Source organism: Neoarius graeffei, chromosome 10 (genome assembly GCF_027579695.1).
Source record: "Neoarius graeffei isolate fNeoGra1 chromosome 10, fNeoGra1.pri, whole genome shotgun sequence".
Classification (NCBI taxonomy): domain Eukaryota; kingdom Metazoa; phylum Chordata; class Actinopteri; order Siluriformes; family Ariidae; genus Neoarius; species Neoarius graeffei.
The window spans coordinates 13,611,522-13,631,477 of NC_083578.1; the positions used below are offsets into that span (position 1 = coordinate 13,611,522).

The 19,956-nt window shown below is 42.6% G+C and overlaps 1 protein-coding gene across 1 annotated transcript in view; it reads left to right on the top strand.

Moving 5' to 3' along the window:
- Positions 1 to 1,658: 1,658 nt before the first annotated feature.
- The window catches only part of prkg1l (protein kinase cGMP-dependent 1, like), a 63,629-nt gene continuing 45,331 nt past the window's right edge, over positions 1,659 to 19,956 (top strand). Inside the window, exons 1-4 of the mRNA XM_060930689.1 lie at positions 1,659 to 1,839; positions 2,952 to 3,069; positions 4,041 to 4,204; positions 11,568 to 11,681. Coding sequence (XP_060786672.1) covers positions 1,659 to 1,839; positions 2,952 to 3,069; positions 4,041 to 4,204; positions 11,568 to 11,681 — 577 coding nt within the window. The remainder of the gene's footprint in view (positions 1,840 to 2,951; positions 3,070 to 4,040; positions 4,205 to 11,567; positions 11,682 to 19,956) is intronic.

Genomic DNA, 19,956 nt, shown 5'->3' on the forward strand with positions numbered 1-19,956 from the left:
GAAAATTGCTTCTTCTCTCTCAATTCAATCACCGATTTTTATTCTTTTTGGCAGGAAGGTAGGTCTGCCTGGGGTGTATATAGCTTCTACCAAAATTTTCATAATTGCAATTAATAATGAAGATATGAAGTAATTAAGCCCTAACGAGCAGTTTCCACCCAAATCGCTTCTTCTCCCTCAGTTCTTCACCGATTTTGATTCTTTCTGGCATGAAGCTAGAGGTACCTAGGTTGCATATAACTTCTACCCAGATTTGATTTCTTACGTGGCCAGAGTGAGCTACGCCATCACTGTCTGGTCATTCTCCTCTGAGCTCTCTCAGCATCAACAAGGTGTTTCAGCCTCCGCAAGCAAGATTTTTATTTTTGCACCATCCTACCATTGTAAACTCTCGAGACTGTTGTGTGTGGAAAATCTCAGGAGATCAGCAGTTGTGACATACTTTAGAGGAGCATCAATGCTGCCCTGCTGACTAAATGTTTTATGGTTACTCTTGATTTCTAAAGACAGCTGAAATGTTTATTTCATGAAACAATTGATGGAGCTTCAATAGGAATGGATGTAGGACAAGGGCGATTACACCTCACGCTTCATTACTTCCTGTATCTCTGTGCCTGTGAGCTTTAATACAAAGTCTTTATCTCTCTCCATCACTGTTCTCTTCCTTATTCTTTCATTCTCCTCCTTTACCACTCTTTACTGTCTTCTCTCTCTCTCCCTCTCTCTCTCTCTCCTCCTTCCCTGTTTCTCTCTCATTCTCTGTCTGTCCCTCTTTCCCTCCCATTCTCTCTTTCATTCGTTCCTCTCTGGCAGCAGTGTGCGTTTCTCACACTCGCTTTGCAGCCAGAGCAGACGATGCTCCTGTAAAAGATCTTTCGGCTCCAAACACTATTCGATTTTGTCTCTTCCCTGTTACTGAAGAGGAAAATAATACAGTGCTTGCAACACGTGAATCCAAAGCAGGTAAGGGTTTTGTTTATTTGTAGCTTCGTATTTATCTCTTGCAAATGGAATATAGATGGACTGTTCTTTAGGGAAGCGCTGTAAGTGTGTATCCTGCATGTTTGACTGGGTGCATTTAATCCTAATTTTACTTTTCTTTGTCATTAAGCTCCATCATTCAATTTGGCGTCTTCAATTTCCATCACTTTCAGAGAGGTAGACTAATTACTGACATGACCTAGTGCCTGTTTTTATGTCCTACTTACTCTCTCAAAGACATCGAGAGAGAGAGAGACTTCCTATATCTTTAACAAGCCCATGAATTTAACCAGGTGGTGTAGTGGTTAGCACTGTCGCCTCACAGCAAGAAGGTCCTGGGTTCGAGCCCCGGGGCCGGCGAGGGCCTTTCTGTGTGGAGTTTGCATGTTCTCCCCGTGTCCGCGTGGGTTTGCTCCGGTTTCCCCCACAGTCCAAAGACATGCAGGTTAGGTTAACTGGTGACTCTAAATTGACCGTAGGTGTGAATGGTTGTCTGTGTCTATGTGTCAGCCCTGTGATGACCTGGCGACTTGTCCAGGGTGTACCCCGCCTTTTGCCCGTAGTCAGCTGGGATAGGCTCCAGCTTGCCTGCGACCCTGTAGAACAGGATAAAGCGTCTAGAGATGATGAGATGAATTTAACCATCATATCTGACATTGTTTTCAGCCTGAGACACCATGGGGACTCTCAGAGATCTTCAGTTTGCGCTCCAGTTGAAGATTGAAGAGCTTCGTCAGAGAGACGCTCTGATTGACGAACTCGAGCTGGAGCTTGACGCCAAAGACGATCTCATCCGGCGTCTGCAGGGCGAGCTCGACCGGCTGAGGGTCACTCTCAGCAGTCCCGGCTCCACCACAGGTACCCAGTATTTGTTAACATATGCTGATCCGAAAGCAATTGGTGTGAAGAAATGAGTGCGAATATGAAATAGAGATAAGCAGCCATGGTGCTCATTGAGGTGTATCAGAAGTACAGGAGGGGACTTAATAGCTAATATTTTGGGCACGTAGCAGCTTCTGATTTATGATTATTTTTTGGTCATATTGAAGGGAAAGGTCATGGAGAGAGGCGTTGTTTTAATTACATTCTCCATGACTTCCCATGTTTTATTTCTCTTCCAGCTTCATCAGAAATGGCCAATAGTCCCACAACTGATGGATATCATGATGGATTTTGCAATTGTCTATGCAATATTTTTACTCGTTACAACGTAGGTCGCATTTCCTCACATGGAGCACCAGTGTCTAGAGCCATCCATCCATCCATCCATCCATAACCGCTTATCCTGTGCAGGGTCACAGGCAAGCTGGAGCCAATCCCAGCTGACTATGGGAGAGAGGCGGGGTACATCCTGGACAAGTTGCCAGATCATTGCAGGGCTGACACAGAGACACACAACAATTCACACTCACATTCACACCTACGGTCAATTTAGAGCCACCAATTAGCCTAACCTGCATGTCTTTGGACTGTGAGGGAAACCCGGAGGAAACCCACGCAGACATGAAGAGAACATACAAACTCCACACAGAAAGGCCCCCGTCAGCCACTGGGCTCAAACCCAGAACCTTCTTGCTGTGAGGAGACAGTGCTAACCACTGCACCACCATGCCGCCCTTAGTGTCTAGATCCTGTTCTGTAAATCTTATCAAATAATCCATTTATTAAAGGTGTATTTTTTTTAATTCTGGTCATTTAACAAGACTTACAGTACAGATCCTAAACAGGATGCTGTATCTGCTTTACACTCTGCACTTATTTCTGATTAAGATTCTGTGCTAGTGCATGGGTTCAGACCTCAGGGTTGTCAGAGCACTGCTGCTCAGCAAACCCTCCAGACCTATACTTCCCTCAGGTTTATGCTTCGATTGAAATCTAACTCAGTTCCTTGTCCCTTTGGGGTGGGAAAAATCATTTGCCAAAAAAGTAACCCAGAATGTGTTGTCTACTTACCCCCCCCCATACCTCAGGGCAACATCATGCTTCATCTGGAAGGGTGAAGAGAAGATCTGTGATTACAGAGCCGACAAACCTGGACTTCAATCTGATCTTACAGAATCCTCCCATGAGCCACAGCAAGAACCAGGAGTGAGTCCCACAACTTTTCACAAACTCCATCATGTTTCTTTGTAACCGTACTAAAGTAAAGTTTGGTACCTATAATTCTCAGACTGTCGACTCTTGTCCTTTTTTTGGCACTTTAGCCCCTTTCACATACGAAATCGCTTAATTTATGAGGTAAAAACCAACAACATGGGATAGATAACAAATTTTCATTCCTGCTCAGTCTTCCATAACGGTAAAGTAACGGATATCACGTATTTCCTCCTGACTGTATTTAACGGGATGCTACGGAGCACGAACCTCTGCGAGACGGGATATGATGGGAAGCCCATATTGTCATGAAAAGCCCAAGCTGAGACCTTAGCTAGTTATTTATTAACATCGCACCAGCTGAGCTGCATTACGAACAATTTTATCTTCACCACATGCAGCCAGTAGTTGTTTGTGTCTCAATACAATTTCCAACCAGATCTGCCAGTGTTTTCTTTCCTTGTTGTTTTGAATTTGAAGTCAGTCTCTTTACAGTGAGGCATGAGATATGAGTATTGGGACTATGTTGGCGTCAATAGTCTCTGCATCATCATTTACGCCACCGCCAGTAAGCCAATGGTTCAGATTCCCACTGAAACCATGAAAAAAGATTATTGTTAAATGTTATGAGGTCACCAGAGGATAGATTAATGTTTCGACTTTACCGTTTTGCTCCCATCCCCATTTCCACACGACGCCATTACAGCATAATAGTGATAAGCAAAAGGTTTTCAGTGTGTGTGTGAATGGGATATTATACATAAAGCTGTGACCTTAGGTAGCTCCAGTAGATGCAGTCATTGTGTGTTTGGGATCTCACCCACAGAGAGAAATATGGCAATGTCGAATGGGGTTGGCAATGTTTTGGAAAATTTGATCCTGGTCCAGTGGCATTTATAGCAAAATGACACAAAGCTATTGATGCACATACTGTGTTGGTCTCTCAATCGTTCTCTGTCTCCAAGGTCTCAGAGAGTGATCGAGGTGGCGCTAAGGGAGAATGAGTGGCTGCAGTATGTAGGGAGGGAGTTATCAGAACTGGTGGATTGTGCATACCCTACCACAGCTGCCCAGGGAGCTCGACTCGTTCAAGAGGGCGATGAAGCGTCCCAAGCCTTCATATTGGAAGGTAAAGAAATATTTGCAAGGAACATTAAAACATATTTGCTTTGTTTTATTTGATTTTCATTATTTAATAACTGCAAAATGGTCAAACTGATAATTAAATAATATCGGCTGGCGTTGAGTGGTATATCAGATATATTCCATTCAGCTAGCATGATATTGAACGAGTCGAAGACGAGTAACTGAATGGAATATATCTGATATACCATGAAAAAAAGGCAGCCAATATTATTATTATTATTATTATTACTACTACACATGCACACACTCTTCATATCAACATACTTGAAGGCCAATGCTAGCTTATCCACGACTTGGTGCCATTAGCGCAGCAGTGCAGTCATCTTCCAGCTGGTGCAGTGTTCATCAGTAGTGTTAGCGAATGCTAATAAAGTGGTCAAGCCAGTGCTATTGATAGCAAGTAGCACAGGCTAAAGACCGAGAAACTAAGATTTCTGTCTCCAGACTCTTCTTCTACGCCGCTTGCCACGGTATTTTTCACTCAGACTTAAGTATTCATTTCCCTATGTAATTTACTTTGTTACTTTTAAAATCGACATCAACAACTACACACAACGGAGCGACCTGGCAGACAAAATTCTCTCAAAATCTTCCGTATTTAACGAAACAAACCTGGTGGCCATGTTTGTTTACAAATCGTCACAGTCGCTTGCTAGACATTTTACGTCTCTGAGGAGTCTCTTTTCCAGTTTTTCGATGTCTGTTGGTATGTTTTTCTCTTGTAAATATGCGGGAAGAATATCTAATGAAGTTTTGGAAGCCTTTCGGGTGTTCAACGCGTCTTTCTCTTTCCCGGCGGACAAAGAAACGATTGTGCACATGCGCAGCAGAAAACTCTCATTGGAAATTCGGATCAACTCCGACAACCATGCAATATCGTAAACCATATTCAACACTCAGTTTCCATTGGGTAGAGTGCTGTAATATATTAGGATAAGTGATATGCTAACATATGGCATGTTATCAAGCCAAATGAATGAAACCTGCTAGAAGGGAATAGAACACATTTTTATTCCATCAAAAAAGTGTCCTGTATGTATGATAATATACTATATTATATTATCAGAGGGGGCGGCACGGTGGTGTAGTGGTTAGCGCTGTCGCCTCACAGCAAGAAGGTCCGGGTTCGAGCCCCGTGGCCGGCGAGGGCCTTTCTGTGTGGAGTTTGCATGTTCTCCCCGTGTCCGCGTGGGTTTCCTCCGGGTGCTCCGGTTTCCCCCACAGTCCAAAGACATGCAGGTTAGGTTAACTGGTGACTCTAAATTGACCATAGGTGTGAATGTGAGTGTGAATGGTTGTCTGTGTCTATGTGTCAGCCCTGTGATGACCTGGCGACTTGTCCAGGGTGTACCCCGCCTTTCGCCCGTAGTCAGCTGGGATAGGCTCCAGCTTGCCTGCGACCCTGTAGAACAGGATAAAGCGGCTAGAGATAATGAGATGAGATGAGATATTATCAGAGGGGTATTGGGAGTGCAAAATTATCCATTGTGTCTGAGAGTTTGGGAAGTACGGTACATAGCCTGATTGGTCAGGATGAGGAAAATGTTGCAGCACTGACTCTTACAAAACTATTTCCAAACTGTCACCATATCAAGGATGATACCGTCCACCATACACATGCCTGAGTGTTGTTACTATAGCAACGATAATGTATCAGAACTAGTGCATTAATGTAAATTGTGATTCGAATTACACTGGCATGGAAAATGAATCAACACCAATCAAAATAGAGACCTCAACAGCGCTGTGGTATAAATACTAATAATATAAGCATGTGTTATATCAGTGTGTTAGACGCCAGAAGAACATTGAGAGGAGGGATGCGAGACAGCTGCTTGCTTATTACCTTTATAACCTGAGGAAAAAAATCTGACTACACGGAAATGATTTATTCTACCATGTGTGCTAATATCCGAGAGCTATAGCATGTAGATACTTTCTTAATTCAATATTTTATTCATAAGCAGAGGTTCTTTCATTTCCAGTCCGCCTTCTTTTGTAAATATTTAATTACTTACTTCCTACTCATATAACCATATCAGTAAAATATTGTATATTTTTGAATTCTTAGTGGAGTACGGATTAATAGAACTAATTCGCCGCTTTCTTGTTGTGTATGTACTGTATTTATATACAGATGGGGGGTTTTTTCTTCTTCTTCTTTCTATGTTTTATTACTCATAGTATACAGGTAAGCTGCTCCAGCTCAAGGTCTGATCTAAATGATTTATCACTGGTGCAGCTTTTTCAGGTAAGATCATGGTGATGTGACCATGATCTTTAATACATCATCAATATTTTGTATTATTTCCCCAGCCCTCTCTTTCTTTCTCTCTCTCTTTTTTTTTGGGGTGTGTGTGTGTGTGTGTGTGTGTGTGTGTGTCTCAGATTCAGAAATGCTGCAGACTGGATGCAGTTATATTTTTACCCCCTTTGCTCTTTTGACCTCTTTTTTTTTGTTATCCAGTGTCTAAGAGAATCAGATTAGTCATCATATTTACTGTAACAGTTATTCCATGAAATCAAGTCGTACATGAGCTGATAGCCGACGAGACGCGTAGCGCCGAGTTGGCTGTAAAGCCTGGCGCACACGGGCAATTTTCCGCTTCGTGTACGGATATTTGTGACCGCGATTTTTTGTTGCTTGCGACAGATTGCAGGAATCAAACATGCTTGATATTCTTCAACAAAAAAAAAAAATCGCCAGTCACTGACTTGTTACAGAGATATTGCCACGTGTGCATGTCTTTGCGATAACGAAGCAATCCCCGCCCGTGAAGTAGTCACGTGATTTCCACGTGACTTGCATCCCCCTCTCCAAATCGCCCACTGGTCGCAGATAACACGCACACGCAGCTACCCGAGAGGGGAAACTTGCGTCTAAAAATCGCAATACACTTGCGATGAGAAGTCACCTGTGTGCACCGGGCTTTAGCCATGTACGACGAGATTGAGTAGAATAGCTGTTTTATTCTATCCACATTCACTGGATTTTGAGAAACAGAGCATTATTTTTTGTAAATTCGATAAATAAAAACTTTACACAAAACGTCTGACAAAATTATTTCCGCTTAGAATGTAAACAAACCGGCGAAATGACAGTAGCAATTTGTGAAAAATGCTATAATAATAATAATAATAATAATTCTTGAAAAATAAAAAAAGATACGTTCTTACCATCGAATACTTTCATTCTATATTTTGTTGCTTTTTTTTATTTTTTGGGGTTTCCTTTTCGAGTAGAGTTTTTATTTTATCCTCGGTTGGTTAAGTAACACGGTCCGCCATTTTCTTCATCTTCTTTAGGGTTTTTGGTAGTTTGGTGCCACCGACTGGGCTGGAGTATGGAACAGGAAATATTTGTGTGTGGGGGGGAGAACTATATTCTTTTAGCCATTTCTCATCTCATTATCTCTAGCCGCTTTATCCTTCTACAGGGTCGCAGGCAAGCTGGAGCCTATCCCAGCTGACTACGGGCGAAAGGCGGGGTACACCCTGGACAAGTCGCCAGGTCATCACAGGGCTGACACATAGACACAGACAACCATTCACACTCACATTCACACCTACGGTCAATTTAGAGTCACCAGTTAACCTAACCTGCATGTCTTTGGACTGTGGGGGAAACCGGAGCACCCGGAGGAAACCCACGTGGACACGGGGAGAACATGCAAACTCCACACAGAAAGGCCCTCGCCGGCCCCGGGGCTCGAACCCAGGACCTTCTTGCTGTGAGGTGACAGCACTAACCACTACACCACCGTGCCGCCCTTAGCCATTTCTGTTTCTTTTAAATACTTGATGCGCACTGGCATTTTGTTTTTCTCTACTCACAGTATATGAGCTGATATCCTAGTAGTAGAGTAGCCAATCAGAGCACACAATTGCTCATATCCAGTGAATGTGGATAGAATAAAAGCTGATATCATGGCTGAGTGAGAAAAACACTAGATTAGCAAGATTTTAGGGGTCCATAAACTTTCTGGCAATTTTATGTCAGTGTCAGCAACACACTCTCAGAAAATAAAGTACATTATTATACCTTCAGGGGTACAGTGGCTTGTCACTGGGGCAGTACCCTCGAAGGTACTTATTTGTAACCTTTACATACTGCTCGGGAACATACAGTATATGGACCTTTTTGACCCTACAGCCCTAGGTGGTACATTAATGTAGATTGTACCTTGGGGGACAGAAATGGACTCCTACTGTACCCCTATTTCTGACAGTGCAGTGTTAAAAATAAGATATGAAATGGTCTTTATTTTTTGAAAATCCAGGCAGGAGAAACGAAAGCCAAATACATTTCCATATTTATTACAATTAACGCCTGATACAAAATGTATCTTCTTCTTTCGGCTGCTCCCATTAGGGGTCACCACAGCAGGTCATCATCTCATCTCATCTCATCTCATCTCATCTCATCTCATCATCTCTAGCCGCTTTATCCTTCTACAGGGTCGCAGGCAAGCTGGAGCCTATCCCAGCTGACTACGGGCGAAAGGCGGGGTACACCCTGGACAAGTCGCCAGGTCATCACAGGGCTGACACATAGACACAGACAACCATTCACACTCACATTCACACCTACGGTCAATTTAGAGTCACCAGTTAACCTAACCTGCATGTCTTTGGACTGTGGGGGAAACCGGAGCACCCGGAGGAAACCCACGCGGACACGGGGAGAACATGCAAACTCCACACAGAAAGGCCCTCGCCGGCCCCGGGGCTCGAACCCAGGACCTTCTTGCTGTGAGGCGACAGCGCTAACCACTACACCACCGTGCCACCCGCAGGTCATCATGAGCCACATATTTGATTTGGCATAGGTTTTTACACCAGATGCCTTCCCTGACACAACTCTCCCCAATCTATCTGGGCTTGTGACCAGTATCAAGTATGCACCGGCTTGTGGCTGGGTATTTTTTACCTAATCTGCATGTCTTCGGATGGTGGGAGGAAACCCACACGGGGAGAACATGCAAACTCCACACAGAAAGGCCCCCGTCAGCCATGAGGTTCAAACCCGGAACCTTCTTGCTGTGAGGCGACAGTGTTAACCACTACACCACCCTGAAACAAAATGTCTCATCTCATCTCATTATCTGTAGCCGCTTTATCCTGTTCTACAGGGTCGCAGGCAAGCTGGAGCCTATCCCAGCTGACTACGGGCGAAAGGCGGGGTACACCCTGGACAAGTCGCCAGGTCATCACAGGGCTGACACATAGACACAGACAACCATTCACACTCACATTCACACCTACGGTCAATTTAGAGTCACCAGTTAACCTAACCTGCATGTCTTTGGACTGTGGGGGAAACCAGAGCACCCGGAGGAAACCCATGCAGACACGGGGAGAACATGCAAACTCCGCACAGAAAGGCCCCTGTCAGCCATGAGGTTCAAACCCGGAACCTTCTTACTGTGAGGTGACAGTGTTAACCACTAAACCACCCTGAAACAAAATGTGCCTATAGCTAACTAAAAAAAAAAAAAAAAAAAAAAAAAAAAAAAGAGAGTCCAAGGTGTATTGTACTGGCTGACCTTGACCTAATGATTTGATGTTTGTCCTTCGGGGTTGAAGATGACCATGACTTCAGTTTGATGGGTGGCGGTTGCGGGTCCTGAGGTGACTGATGAGGCCAATCCGGGCTTTGAAGGTATGCCCACATGTTGACGTTCCATGTGTCAAGGTTGAGTACTATCTTTTTGTTGTATTTTGACCGCTGAGTGGGATCCCCGCCAGCTGTGCTGTGCTGGCCAGAGTGAGGTGAAGCAGGTTATATTTGGGGCACCTTTCCTAGCCCCTTTCTCCATGGTGGTGAGCAGAGCAAATCCTAAACAGGACTGCTCAGACACCCAGGGGCCTGCCAAACTCTACTGCTGCTTCGTTCTAGCAGAGAGCAACTCTATGCCCTGGGCTGCCTGTGTGCAGGTTTGTGACTACAGCTTCCAGTGTTTCCACACCTGCTGCTTCATCACTTGCCCATCACCACAGGACTTGAATTTGAATTTAAAAAGTCATGTCTTGCGTGTGACTTGGATTAGAGTGAGGGAGAGTTGCATAGCCATCAGCCTCACTCTTTTGTCCCAACCTAACTGGGTCCAGGGGCAAGACAGAATCAGGATGGCTGGAGCTAGGTTGGGATGCAGTGGATGGCCAACAGCGTTCTATGTGTTGCACTGTGCCCTGATCACAATCCACAAACGCTTTGCCAGGTCCGCTGTCCTGCCTGTTCAACCACCAGGTGGTGGCCCCTTCCGTGCAGTCTGCCGAGTCCAGTCTTCGGTCGTACCCCTGACCAAGGGGAGTGAGGGGTTGCTGGTGCTTGCTCAAGGTACCACCCCAGGCTAGTGGAGGGAAGGAGATTCCTTACTACTCCACTGCATGGTGGTCAAGGATGGCACATGCCCACTGCCCTAAAACCTAATGATTTACAGCCCTACAAACAGCAGCAACATCTTTCAGAAAAACAGACCATTTTCTTGTTTTAGTTCCTTTATGGTTTATTTTCTAATTTGGAAACAAGGACAAGCAACACAAGTTGCTTTAAAATTTTGTATCTGCAATTAATTATCAGGAAAAATGACCTTGTTTTTCATTTCGTTTTCCTTACCTGGATTTTTAAAAAAAAACAAGAATTAAAAAAAACCTCATTCATTTAAGTTTGTACTTTCTCCTATGTTAGAGTCAGACAACACGATATTTTTGTCTTTCAGAATGGTCAGTGTGTCAGATTAGATAATCATAGTGCCATATATTTTTGTCATGTCTGGGTCTGGAGACTGGCACCAACACTGCACGTTCTGCTAACAGGGAGACAGAGAGATGATAAAAAGGCGATGTGAGAGCGAGATAATGCCATTGTGTGATATTGTGAAGTGAAACATGAAGTGAAATGTATGTGAAGATAAAGAACTGGAGCGTGTCAAGGAGAGAACATCAGAAAAGCGTTTATTAATACAGCAGCTTTAGTGCCATTGATGCACTGGCATGAAGTGATTGGTGCTGTGAGCTGGCATCACTTCTGGGGATGACGGCGTGTCCAAGTGAAATTTGTGACATCTCAGATAATCTGTCACTCAGCTGTGGTTGCCCCTGGCAACGTCACCAATTTGAGATGGAGGGCACATGTCTAAAGGGTGTCTCTGTGGGCATGTTTTCATATCTTTATGGGGAAGAAATGTCCAAAGCATAGAAATCTGACTTGTGTGGACATTTGGCTGACTTCCTTTCGGTTCCTGAGGTTAGGGTGTAGACGGAGAATTAATTAGGTGCATTAATGATAATTATGTTAATAAAAGGTCCTCAGAAAGATTGTAAGACAATTGTATGTGTTTCAGAGGGAAAACTTGAGGTATCCAGAGCTGGCCAGAAGCTGCACGCTATTGAAGCTGGAACACTCTTTGGAGAGCTGGCCCTGCTTTACAACTACACCTGCACTTCTACTGTTACAGGTGTGCACACACACACACACACCTATATCTGGAAGAATCTCATCCAATATTAAATGAACGAATGCAGTAACAGGGCAGCTGGTTCAGTCGTCTCTCTCTCTCTCTCTCTCTCTCTCTCTCTCTCCCTCCTAACACATTTGAGATGCAGTGCATGTGCTAGCATGAGAAGCCCAAAAGCACACAATGAACAGCAGATTATTCCCATCAACACTGATCTGCTTTGGCATGGTGAGATCAATGGAATTTCAAATCAAAGTTCTCCAAACACGTCCACAAGCTCCCAAAACGCAGAACGCATAGACTATCAAACACACACACACACACACAAACTCCCTCTGCTTACAGCAGCTTTCTCAAGTACACATTCATTCTCTGGATTGTGGAAGATGGAGTTTCACTCATGCAATATCTACTGCAGGTGATAATCGATTGAAAAACGGAGATCGCGTAATGCATACTAAAAGAGGAAACGGGGTGAAATTAGGATGCTGAAAATCACCCATGTTAGCTACCAGGCTCAAGCTTTTCCTCAAGATCATCACCAGTGAAACGAGGCTCTCCGTATTGTGGTGGACGATTCAGGGTTTGTGCATGTTGGTACCTCTCTGAATCTCATATCCATTTGTTTTGAAATTTAATGCAATCAGTTTGGAGTCAACATTAACAAATTCGCCTGTCGAGATACGCTACCGTTCAAAAGTTTGGGGTCACCCAGACAATTTTGTGTTTTCCATGAAAAGTCACACTTTTATTTACCACCATAAGTTGCAAAATGAACAGAAAATATAGTCAAGGCATTTTTCTGGCCATTTTGAGCATTTAATCGACCCCACAAATGTGATGCTCCAGAAACTCAATCTGCTCAAAGGAAGGTCAGTTTTATAGCTTCTCTAAAGAGCTCAACTGTTTTCAGCTGTGCTAACATGATTGTACAAGGGTTTTCTAATCATCCATTAGCCTTCTGAGGCAATGAGCAAACACATTGTACCATTAGAACACTGGAGTGAGAGTTGCTGGAAATGGGCCTCTATACACCTATGGAGATATTGCACCAAAAACCAGACATTTGCAGCTAGAATAGTCATTTACCACATTAGCAATGTATAGAGTGGATTTCTGATTAGTTTAAAGTGATCTTCATTGAAAAGAACAGTGCTTTTCTTTCAAAAATAAGGAAATTTCAAAGCGACCCCAAACTTTTGAACGGTAGTGTATTTAACAATTATTCCACGAAATCGAGTCGTACATGAGCTGATAGCCGACGAAGCACGTAGCACAGAGTCGGCTATAAGCCACGTACCATGAGATTGAATGGAATAACTGCTTTATTCTATCCACATTCACTGGATTTTGAGAAACGGAGCATTTTTTTTTTTTGCAAAGTCATTAAATTAACTTTATACAAAACAAACAAAATCATTTCCGCTTAGGCGGACTTCTTAAAAACCTATCGATGGCTGCATGAATTGACTTTAGTGTTGTCTTTTTGGAGAAAGTGCCGTCTTGCTGTCGTGCCGAGGTACAGAATAGCTTTAGACATTTATTTAATTCTTCCTTGGACATTTCAGTTCTGTAATTTTCAAACTTCTTTAAGCTTTTGAACCAGTCTAAAAAAATTCAACAAATTTTATTGCTTAAAGATGAAGAATGTAAACAAACTGGCGAAATGACAGGAGCAACTTGTGAAAAATGCGATAATAATAATAATTATTGAAATTTTTAAAAAAAAGGTACATTCTTACCAGCAAATACTTTCATTCCATATTTTGTTGCTTTTTTCTTGTATTTTTTTTTGGGGGGGTGGGGGGGTGGGGGTGGAATAGAGTTTTTATTTCGTCCTCGGTTGGTTCAGCAACATGCCCTGCCATTTTGTTTTTCTCTACTCACAGTATGAGTTGATATCCTAGTAGCAGAGTAGCCAATCAGAGCGTGCGATTGCTCATATCCTGTGAATGTGGATAGAATAATACACTATATGGCCAAAGAATTTGTGGACACCTGACCATCACACCCATACATTGGCCTTCCCCAAAGGAAGCACACAATTGTATAGAAAGTCTTTGAATGCTGTAGTATTACAATTTCCCTTTAAAGGCCCAAATGTATTCCAGCATGACAATGCTTCTGTGCATAAAGCACACTCCATGAATACAGAGTGTGTTAAGGTTGGAGTGGAAGAACTCGAGTGTCCTGTATAGAACCCTGACTGAACTCAACCCCACTGAACACTTTTGGGATGAACTGGAACACCAACTGCACCCCAGGCCTCCTCACACGACATCACTGCCTGACCTCACTAATGCTCTTGTAATTGAATGAACAGAAATCCTTACAGCCATGCCCCAAAATCTAGTGAAAAGTCTTCCTGGGAGAGTGGAGGATATTATAACAGCAAGGGACGTCTAAACCTGGAATAGAATGTTCAACAAGTACATACACTACCGTTCAAAAGTTTGGGGTCACTTTGAAATTTCCTTATTTTTGAAAGAACAGCACTGTTCTTTTCAATGAAGATCACTTTAAACTAATCAGAAATCCACTCTATACATTGCTAATGTTGTAAATGACTATTCTAGCTGCAAATGTCTGGTTTTTGGTGCAATATCTCCATAGGTGTATAGAGGCCCAGTTCCAGCAACTATCACTCCAGTGTTCTAATGGTACAATGTGTTTGCTCATTGCCTCAGAAGGCTAATGGATGATTAGAAAACCCTTGTACAATCATGTTAGCACAGCTGAAAACAGTTGAGCTCTTTAGAGAAGCTATAAAACTGACCTTCCTTTGAGCAGATTGAGTTTCTGGAGCATCACATTTGTGGGGTCGATTAAATGCTCAAAATGGCCAGAAAAATGTCTTGACTATATTTTCTATTCATTTTACAACTTATGGTGGTAAATAAAAGTGTGACTTTTCATGGAAAACACAAAATTGTCTGGGTGACCCCAAACTTTTGAACGGTAGTGTATGATTGTGATGATCAGGTGTACACAAACTTTTGGCCATAGTGTATAGTGTAGAATGATTATCGTTTTGAGATTTTTAAAATGAGTTTTTATTTAGTCTTAGTTTTAGATGTGCATGAGTAGTCTTATTTTCAGAAACTGACAAGTTTTATTTAGATTTAGTGTTAGCTTTTCAGATGATGCACACCAAGCATCTACTACTTCTTTGGAGTTTCACGGTAGCCATCATTACGTTACTGCCACCTTCTGGAATGAGTCAGTTTCTGTCTTGAGAGGGAAAACGAAACAAAAATGAAAATGAAGCTGATTTTAACAGTAATTCTATATTGTTTTAGCTCATGTTGTATTGTATTTGTTCATAGTTTTTTGTTTTGTTTTTTGAAAAGTGCCTTGTTTTTATTTCAGTTAACGAAAAATTTCCGCTGCTACTTTTAGTTCAAGTCTTAGTTTTCATGAACTATATTCACCCTGGTATAGTGAACTACTTGGATTTGCTGGTGGTAAAAAAAAAACGTATTTTTAAAGAAATGCATTTTGCATCAACAACAACTTAAAAAAAAAATGACTTCCAATTTGGTCCACATCGAGCAACGTGGTATTAAGTGTGTAAAAAGGGTTTTAAAAAGTGAACTTGGTAACTTGATCACTAGGGTGCATCAGTTGCCCTCCCTTTCATAAAATCTGATGCATTTTTGTTTGGGTGTTCCTTTTCACCAATAAAGACATCCTGTAAAATGTTTTGACCATATTCAAAAGTCTAATGGCGGCACCATGAGGTTCATTTTTTGCCAAAAAATGCTTATTTTATGTTTTCGCGTAAGGTTTGAATCACAATGTTGGACTCCATTTATTGATTTCTTGTGACCCAGGCCCACTTTACACGGGGACGGTATAAAACAAAAACGCAAAAGTCCGTTTTTGTTCTCACTTTTTTCCGCGTCTACACGACCGTTTTCAAGGAGGAAATCTGCGTCTATACGGTGACGCATAAATGTCTCCGCTATGTCTGCACGCATGCGCAACGTCTTCCGTCTTGTCTGATCTGCACATCTGCACCGCTGTTCTGTCAAGTTATCCTACCAAGCCTACTACGCATGCGCAAAATCCAGGAGGGTAGGAAAATTCAACAGTAGTTTTGTCCCACCGATCAGCTGGGCTGATAGAAAATCGGTGAGAATTTCACGCATTTGCCGATTTTTATGTTTTGTGCGTATTGGTCGAGTCTTTGGCCGAGTCAAATAATTTGTAATGACTTGTTTTGAATAATAAAACGGTCTGTATGAGAACTTGCTAGGATAACTTTACAGAACACCGGTCCGGCTGAGGTACTGTAGTGCTCGAGGGAGGAGCAGGAGCAAACCGAAACTCTTTTAATCTGCCTTTATTAAGTAACACTCACTCTTGTTTCGGTGAAGAAGAGAAAAGGCAGTGTCCATCTCAGCAAAATAAACCCGTTCGGCTGCTAGTTTTGTTTTCAGTCTCGGGTTTATGGTTTCACGAGCGGCTTGAATAGGCGGCGCGCGCGTGCACGCACACACGTGTGCGCGTGTGTGTAAAACTTGGCGACACCAAACTGAGGAGCTCCAGCCGGGCGGGTGAGCAGGAAAACACATCTACTGCATTAAAACACAGAGCAGCTTGAAGGTCCGTTGGATCGATGTAATCAGACATGCTCTTACTTTTTTACTTACTTTCTTACTTCCCAGGCTGGCATGTACAGTATATGACATATGTATGACGTAAACGCGTACCTGACGTGAGCAGATCCGAGCGGAGTTTCGCGTATTGGGTAGTTTAGACGGATACGCAACGGGGGCCGTTTTTAACTTATCCACTTTGAAAGGCGTTTTCAATTTTATCCGTTTTTCAGCCTCGGAAACGCCGTCCTCGTGTAAACGAAAGGCACTTCTGATAAAATATTTAGTCGTTTTTACCCGACAGCGTCCTCGTGTAAACGGGCCCCCAGAGATCATGTTAAGAACCTTTGCAAGGGATTGAGAAGCATTAATGTGATTCATAATACATTTGTATTGTTTAAAAGTAGTTGAACAATGATTCAATGAACAGCTAAAACTCAAACTGTGCTTGATAATATATTTAGAATATGTACTAAAAATGTGTATCTAAGATATTTGGTATACTCTATAAGGTGCCATAATGTTTCATGAAAAGTGATCAAAATTGTGTCATAAAAGTCATAAAATAGCAGCTTTTTCCATAACTTTGAGCTCCTGGTGCCACCATTAAACTTTTGAATTTTGTCAAAATATTTCACCCAGTGTGTTTTCTTACCAAAAGGAACATAAAAACAAAAATGCATCATGATCGGAGGAACTTTTCATTTTTAGGGGGCAACTGATGCACTCTAATGGTCACTGATGCTTCTTAGCATTTGTACAGAATTGGTTAAAGAGTTTGTTAATTTTCAAAGAGGTACAAACTTCCGTTCTTCCGACCTCAACTTTTTTGTTCGTTCCTACATGACCTTAGTCCTGATGCACATTTCTGCTTCAGCTACAAGCCGAGAGGCCGTGTCTTCATTACGGACAGGAATGCCTTCTTCACTGATGGCTATGGAGGTTGTATCGCTTGCTTGGAGAGAGAAAGTATGTAGATCAAGAGAATAAGCGATAAAAGAAACCCAATTGATAACATTTCTAAATAAAAACAATTATCAAAAAAAAAGGAAAAAAAAAAAAGACATATTGTACCTGTACATTCCATTTCACTCTTCCATGTGTAGAGTAATTCTCATTTCCAGGAGTTCAATGTGCTGATCAATTTTGTGTTTTTTTTTTCCCCTGCACTATTATGCCGAATGGATCAGGCCATTATAAAGCCCTACATGAGCTGATGTCAGATGTGTTACGTGAACCGCTCACTGGGATCAATGGGCATTTGCTTTTTACTGGAAAAAAAAAATTCTGGGAAGAAATTGGCCATATTTTTATCGTGAAAGTAAGTCCTTTTCTCATAGATGCATCATTAGTTTCAGTACTCTTGTCCATGGGTGTTCCTGGGGTTTTCACACACAACAGTCTCTAGAGTTTACAAAGAATGGTGCGAAAAACAAAAAGCACCGAGTGAGCGACAGTTCTGTGGGTGGAAATGGCTTCTTGATAAGAGAGGTTAGAGGAAAATAAAGAGAAAATTGGCCATTTTTTAAACGTGAAAGTAAGTCCTTTTCTCGTAGATGCATCATATGTTTCAATGCTCTTGTCCTTGTTGTACCTCGTCTAACCTTAAAGGGGAAATTCTGCCAAAAAGATGTATGGATGCTCACTCAACCCCTCAGGTGGATACACAGTCGGGAGCTTTGAGTAATTACTCTCTCTCTCTCTCTCTCTCTCTATTTTCTCTGTCTTTCTCCATTCAACTCAATTCAAGGTTTTGTTGTTGTTTCTGCTATTGGCATGGCTGCTTTTCTATTATGAATTCAGACCACAGAAGCTAGTACTACTGACAACAGGATGAAAAAGAGCAACATCATTAATTATTATACACACACAGGAAACTTTTTCTATGGAATAAAAACGTTCTATTCCCTTTTATTGGGTTTCATTCATTTGGTTTGTTTACCACTGTGAGACATCCCCTTTTCTCTTTACAACAGTCTGTAAACGTCTGGGGACTGAGGAGACAAGTTGCTCAAGTTTAGGGATAGGAATGTTAACCCATTCTTGTCTAATGTAGGATTCTAGTTGCTCAACTGTCTTCGGTCTTTTTTGTCGTATCTTCCGTTTTATGATGCGCCAGATGTTTTCTATGGGTGAAAGATCTGGACTGCAGGCTGGACAGTTCAGTACCCAGACCCTTCTTCTACGCAGCCATGATGCTGTAATTGATGCAGTATGTGGTTTGGCATTGTCATGTTGGAAAATGCAAAGTCTTCCCTGAAAGAGACGTCGTCTGGATGGGAGCATATGTTGCTCTAGAACCTGGATATACCTTTCAGCATTGATGGTGTCTTTCCAGATGTGTAAGCTGCCCATGCCACACGCACTAATGCGACCCCAGAGATGCAGGCTTCTGAACTGAGCGCTGATAACAACTTGGGTCGTCCTTCTCCTCTTTAGTCCGAATGACACGGCGTCCCTGATTTCCATAAAGAACTTCAAATTTTGATTCGTCTGACCACAGAACAGTTTTCCACTTTGCCACAGTCCATTTTAAATGAGCCTTGGCCCAGAGATGATGTCTGCGCTTCTGGATCATGTTTAGATACGGCTTCTTCTTTGAACTATAGAGTTTTAGCTGGCAACAGCGGATGGCACGGTGAATTGTGTTCACAGATAATGTTCTCTGGAAATATTCCTGAGCCCATTTTGTGATTTCCAATACAGAAGCATGCCTGTATGTGATGCAGTGCTGTTTAAGGGCCCGAAGATCACAGGCACCCAGTATGGTTTTCCAGCCTTGACCCTTACGCACAGAGATTCTTCCAGATTCTCTGAATCTTTTGATGATATTATGCACTGTAGATGATGCATAATATCAAACACTTTGCAATTTTACACTGTTGAACTCCTTTCTGATATTGCTCCACTATTTGTCGGCGCAGAATTAGGGGGATTGGTGATCCTCTTCCCATCTTTACTTCTGAGAGCCGCTGCCACTCCAAGATGTTCTTTTTTATACCCAGTCATGTTAATGACCTATTGCCAATTGACCTAATGAGTTGCAATTTGGTCCTCCAGCTGTTCCTTTTTTGTACCTTTAACTTTTCCAGCCTCTTATTGCCCCTGTCCCAACTTTTTTGAGATGTGTTGCTGTCATGAAATTTCAAATGAGCCAATATTTGGCATGAAATTTCAAAATGTCTCACTTTCGACATTTGATATGTTGTCTATGTTCTATTGTGAATACAATATCAGTTTTTGAGATTTGTAAATTATTGCATTCCATTTTTATTTACAATTTGTACTTTGTCCCAACTTGGGCGGCACGGTGGTGTAGTGGTTAGCGCTGTCGCCTCACAGCAAGAAGGTCCTGGGTTCGAGCCCCGGGGCCGGCGAGGGCCTTTCTGTGTGGAGTTTGCATGTTCTCCCCGTGTCCGCGTGGGTTTCCTCCGGGTGCTCCGGTTTCCCCCACAGTCCAAAGACATGCAGGTTAGGTTAACTGGTGACTCTAAATTGAGCGTAGGTGTGAATGTGAGTGTGAATGGTTGTCTGTGTCTATGTGTCAGCCCTGTGATGACCTGGCGACTTGTCCAGGGTGTACCCCGCCTTTCGCCCGTAGTCAGCTGGGATAGGCTCCAGCTTGCCTGCGACCCTGTAGAAGGATAAAGCGGCTAGAGATAATGAGATGAGAT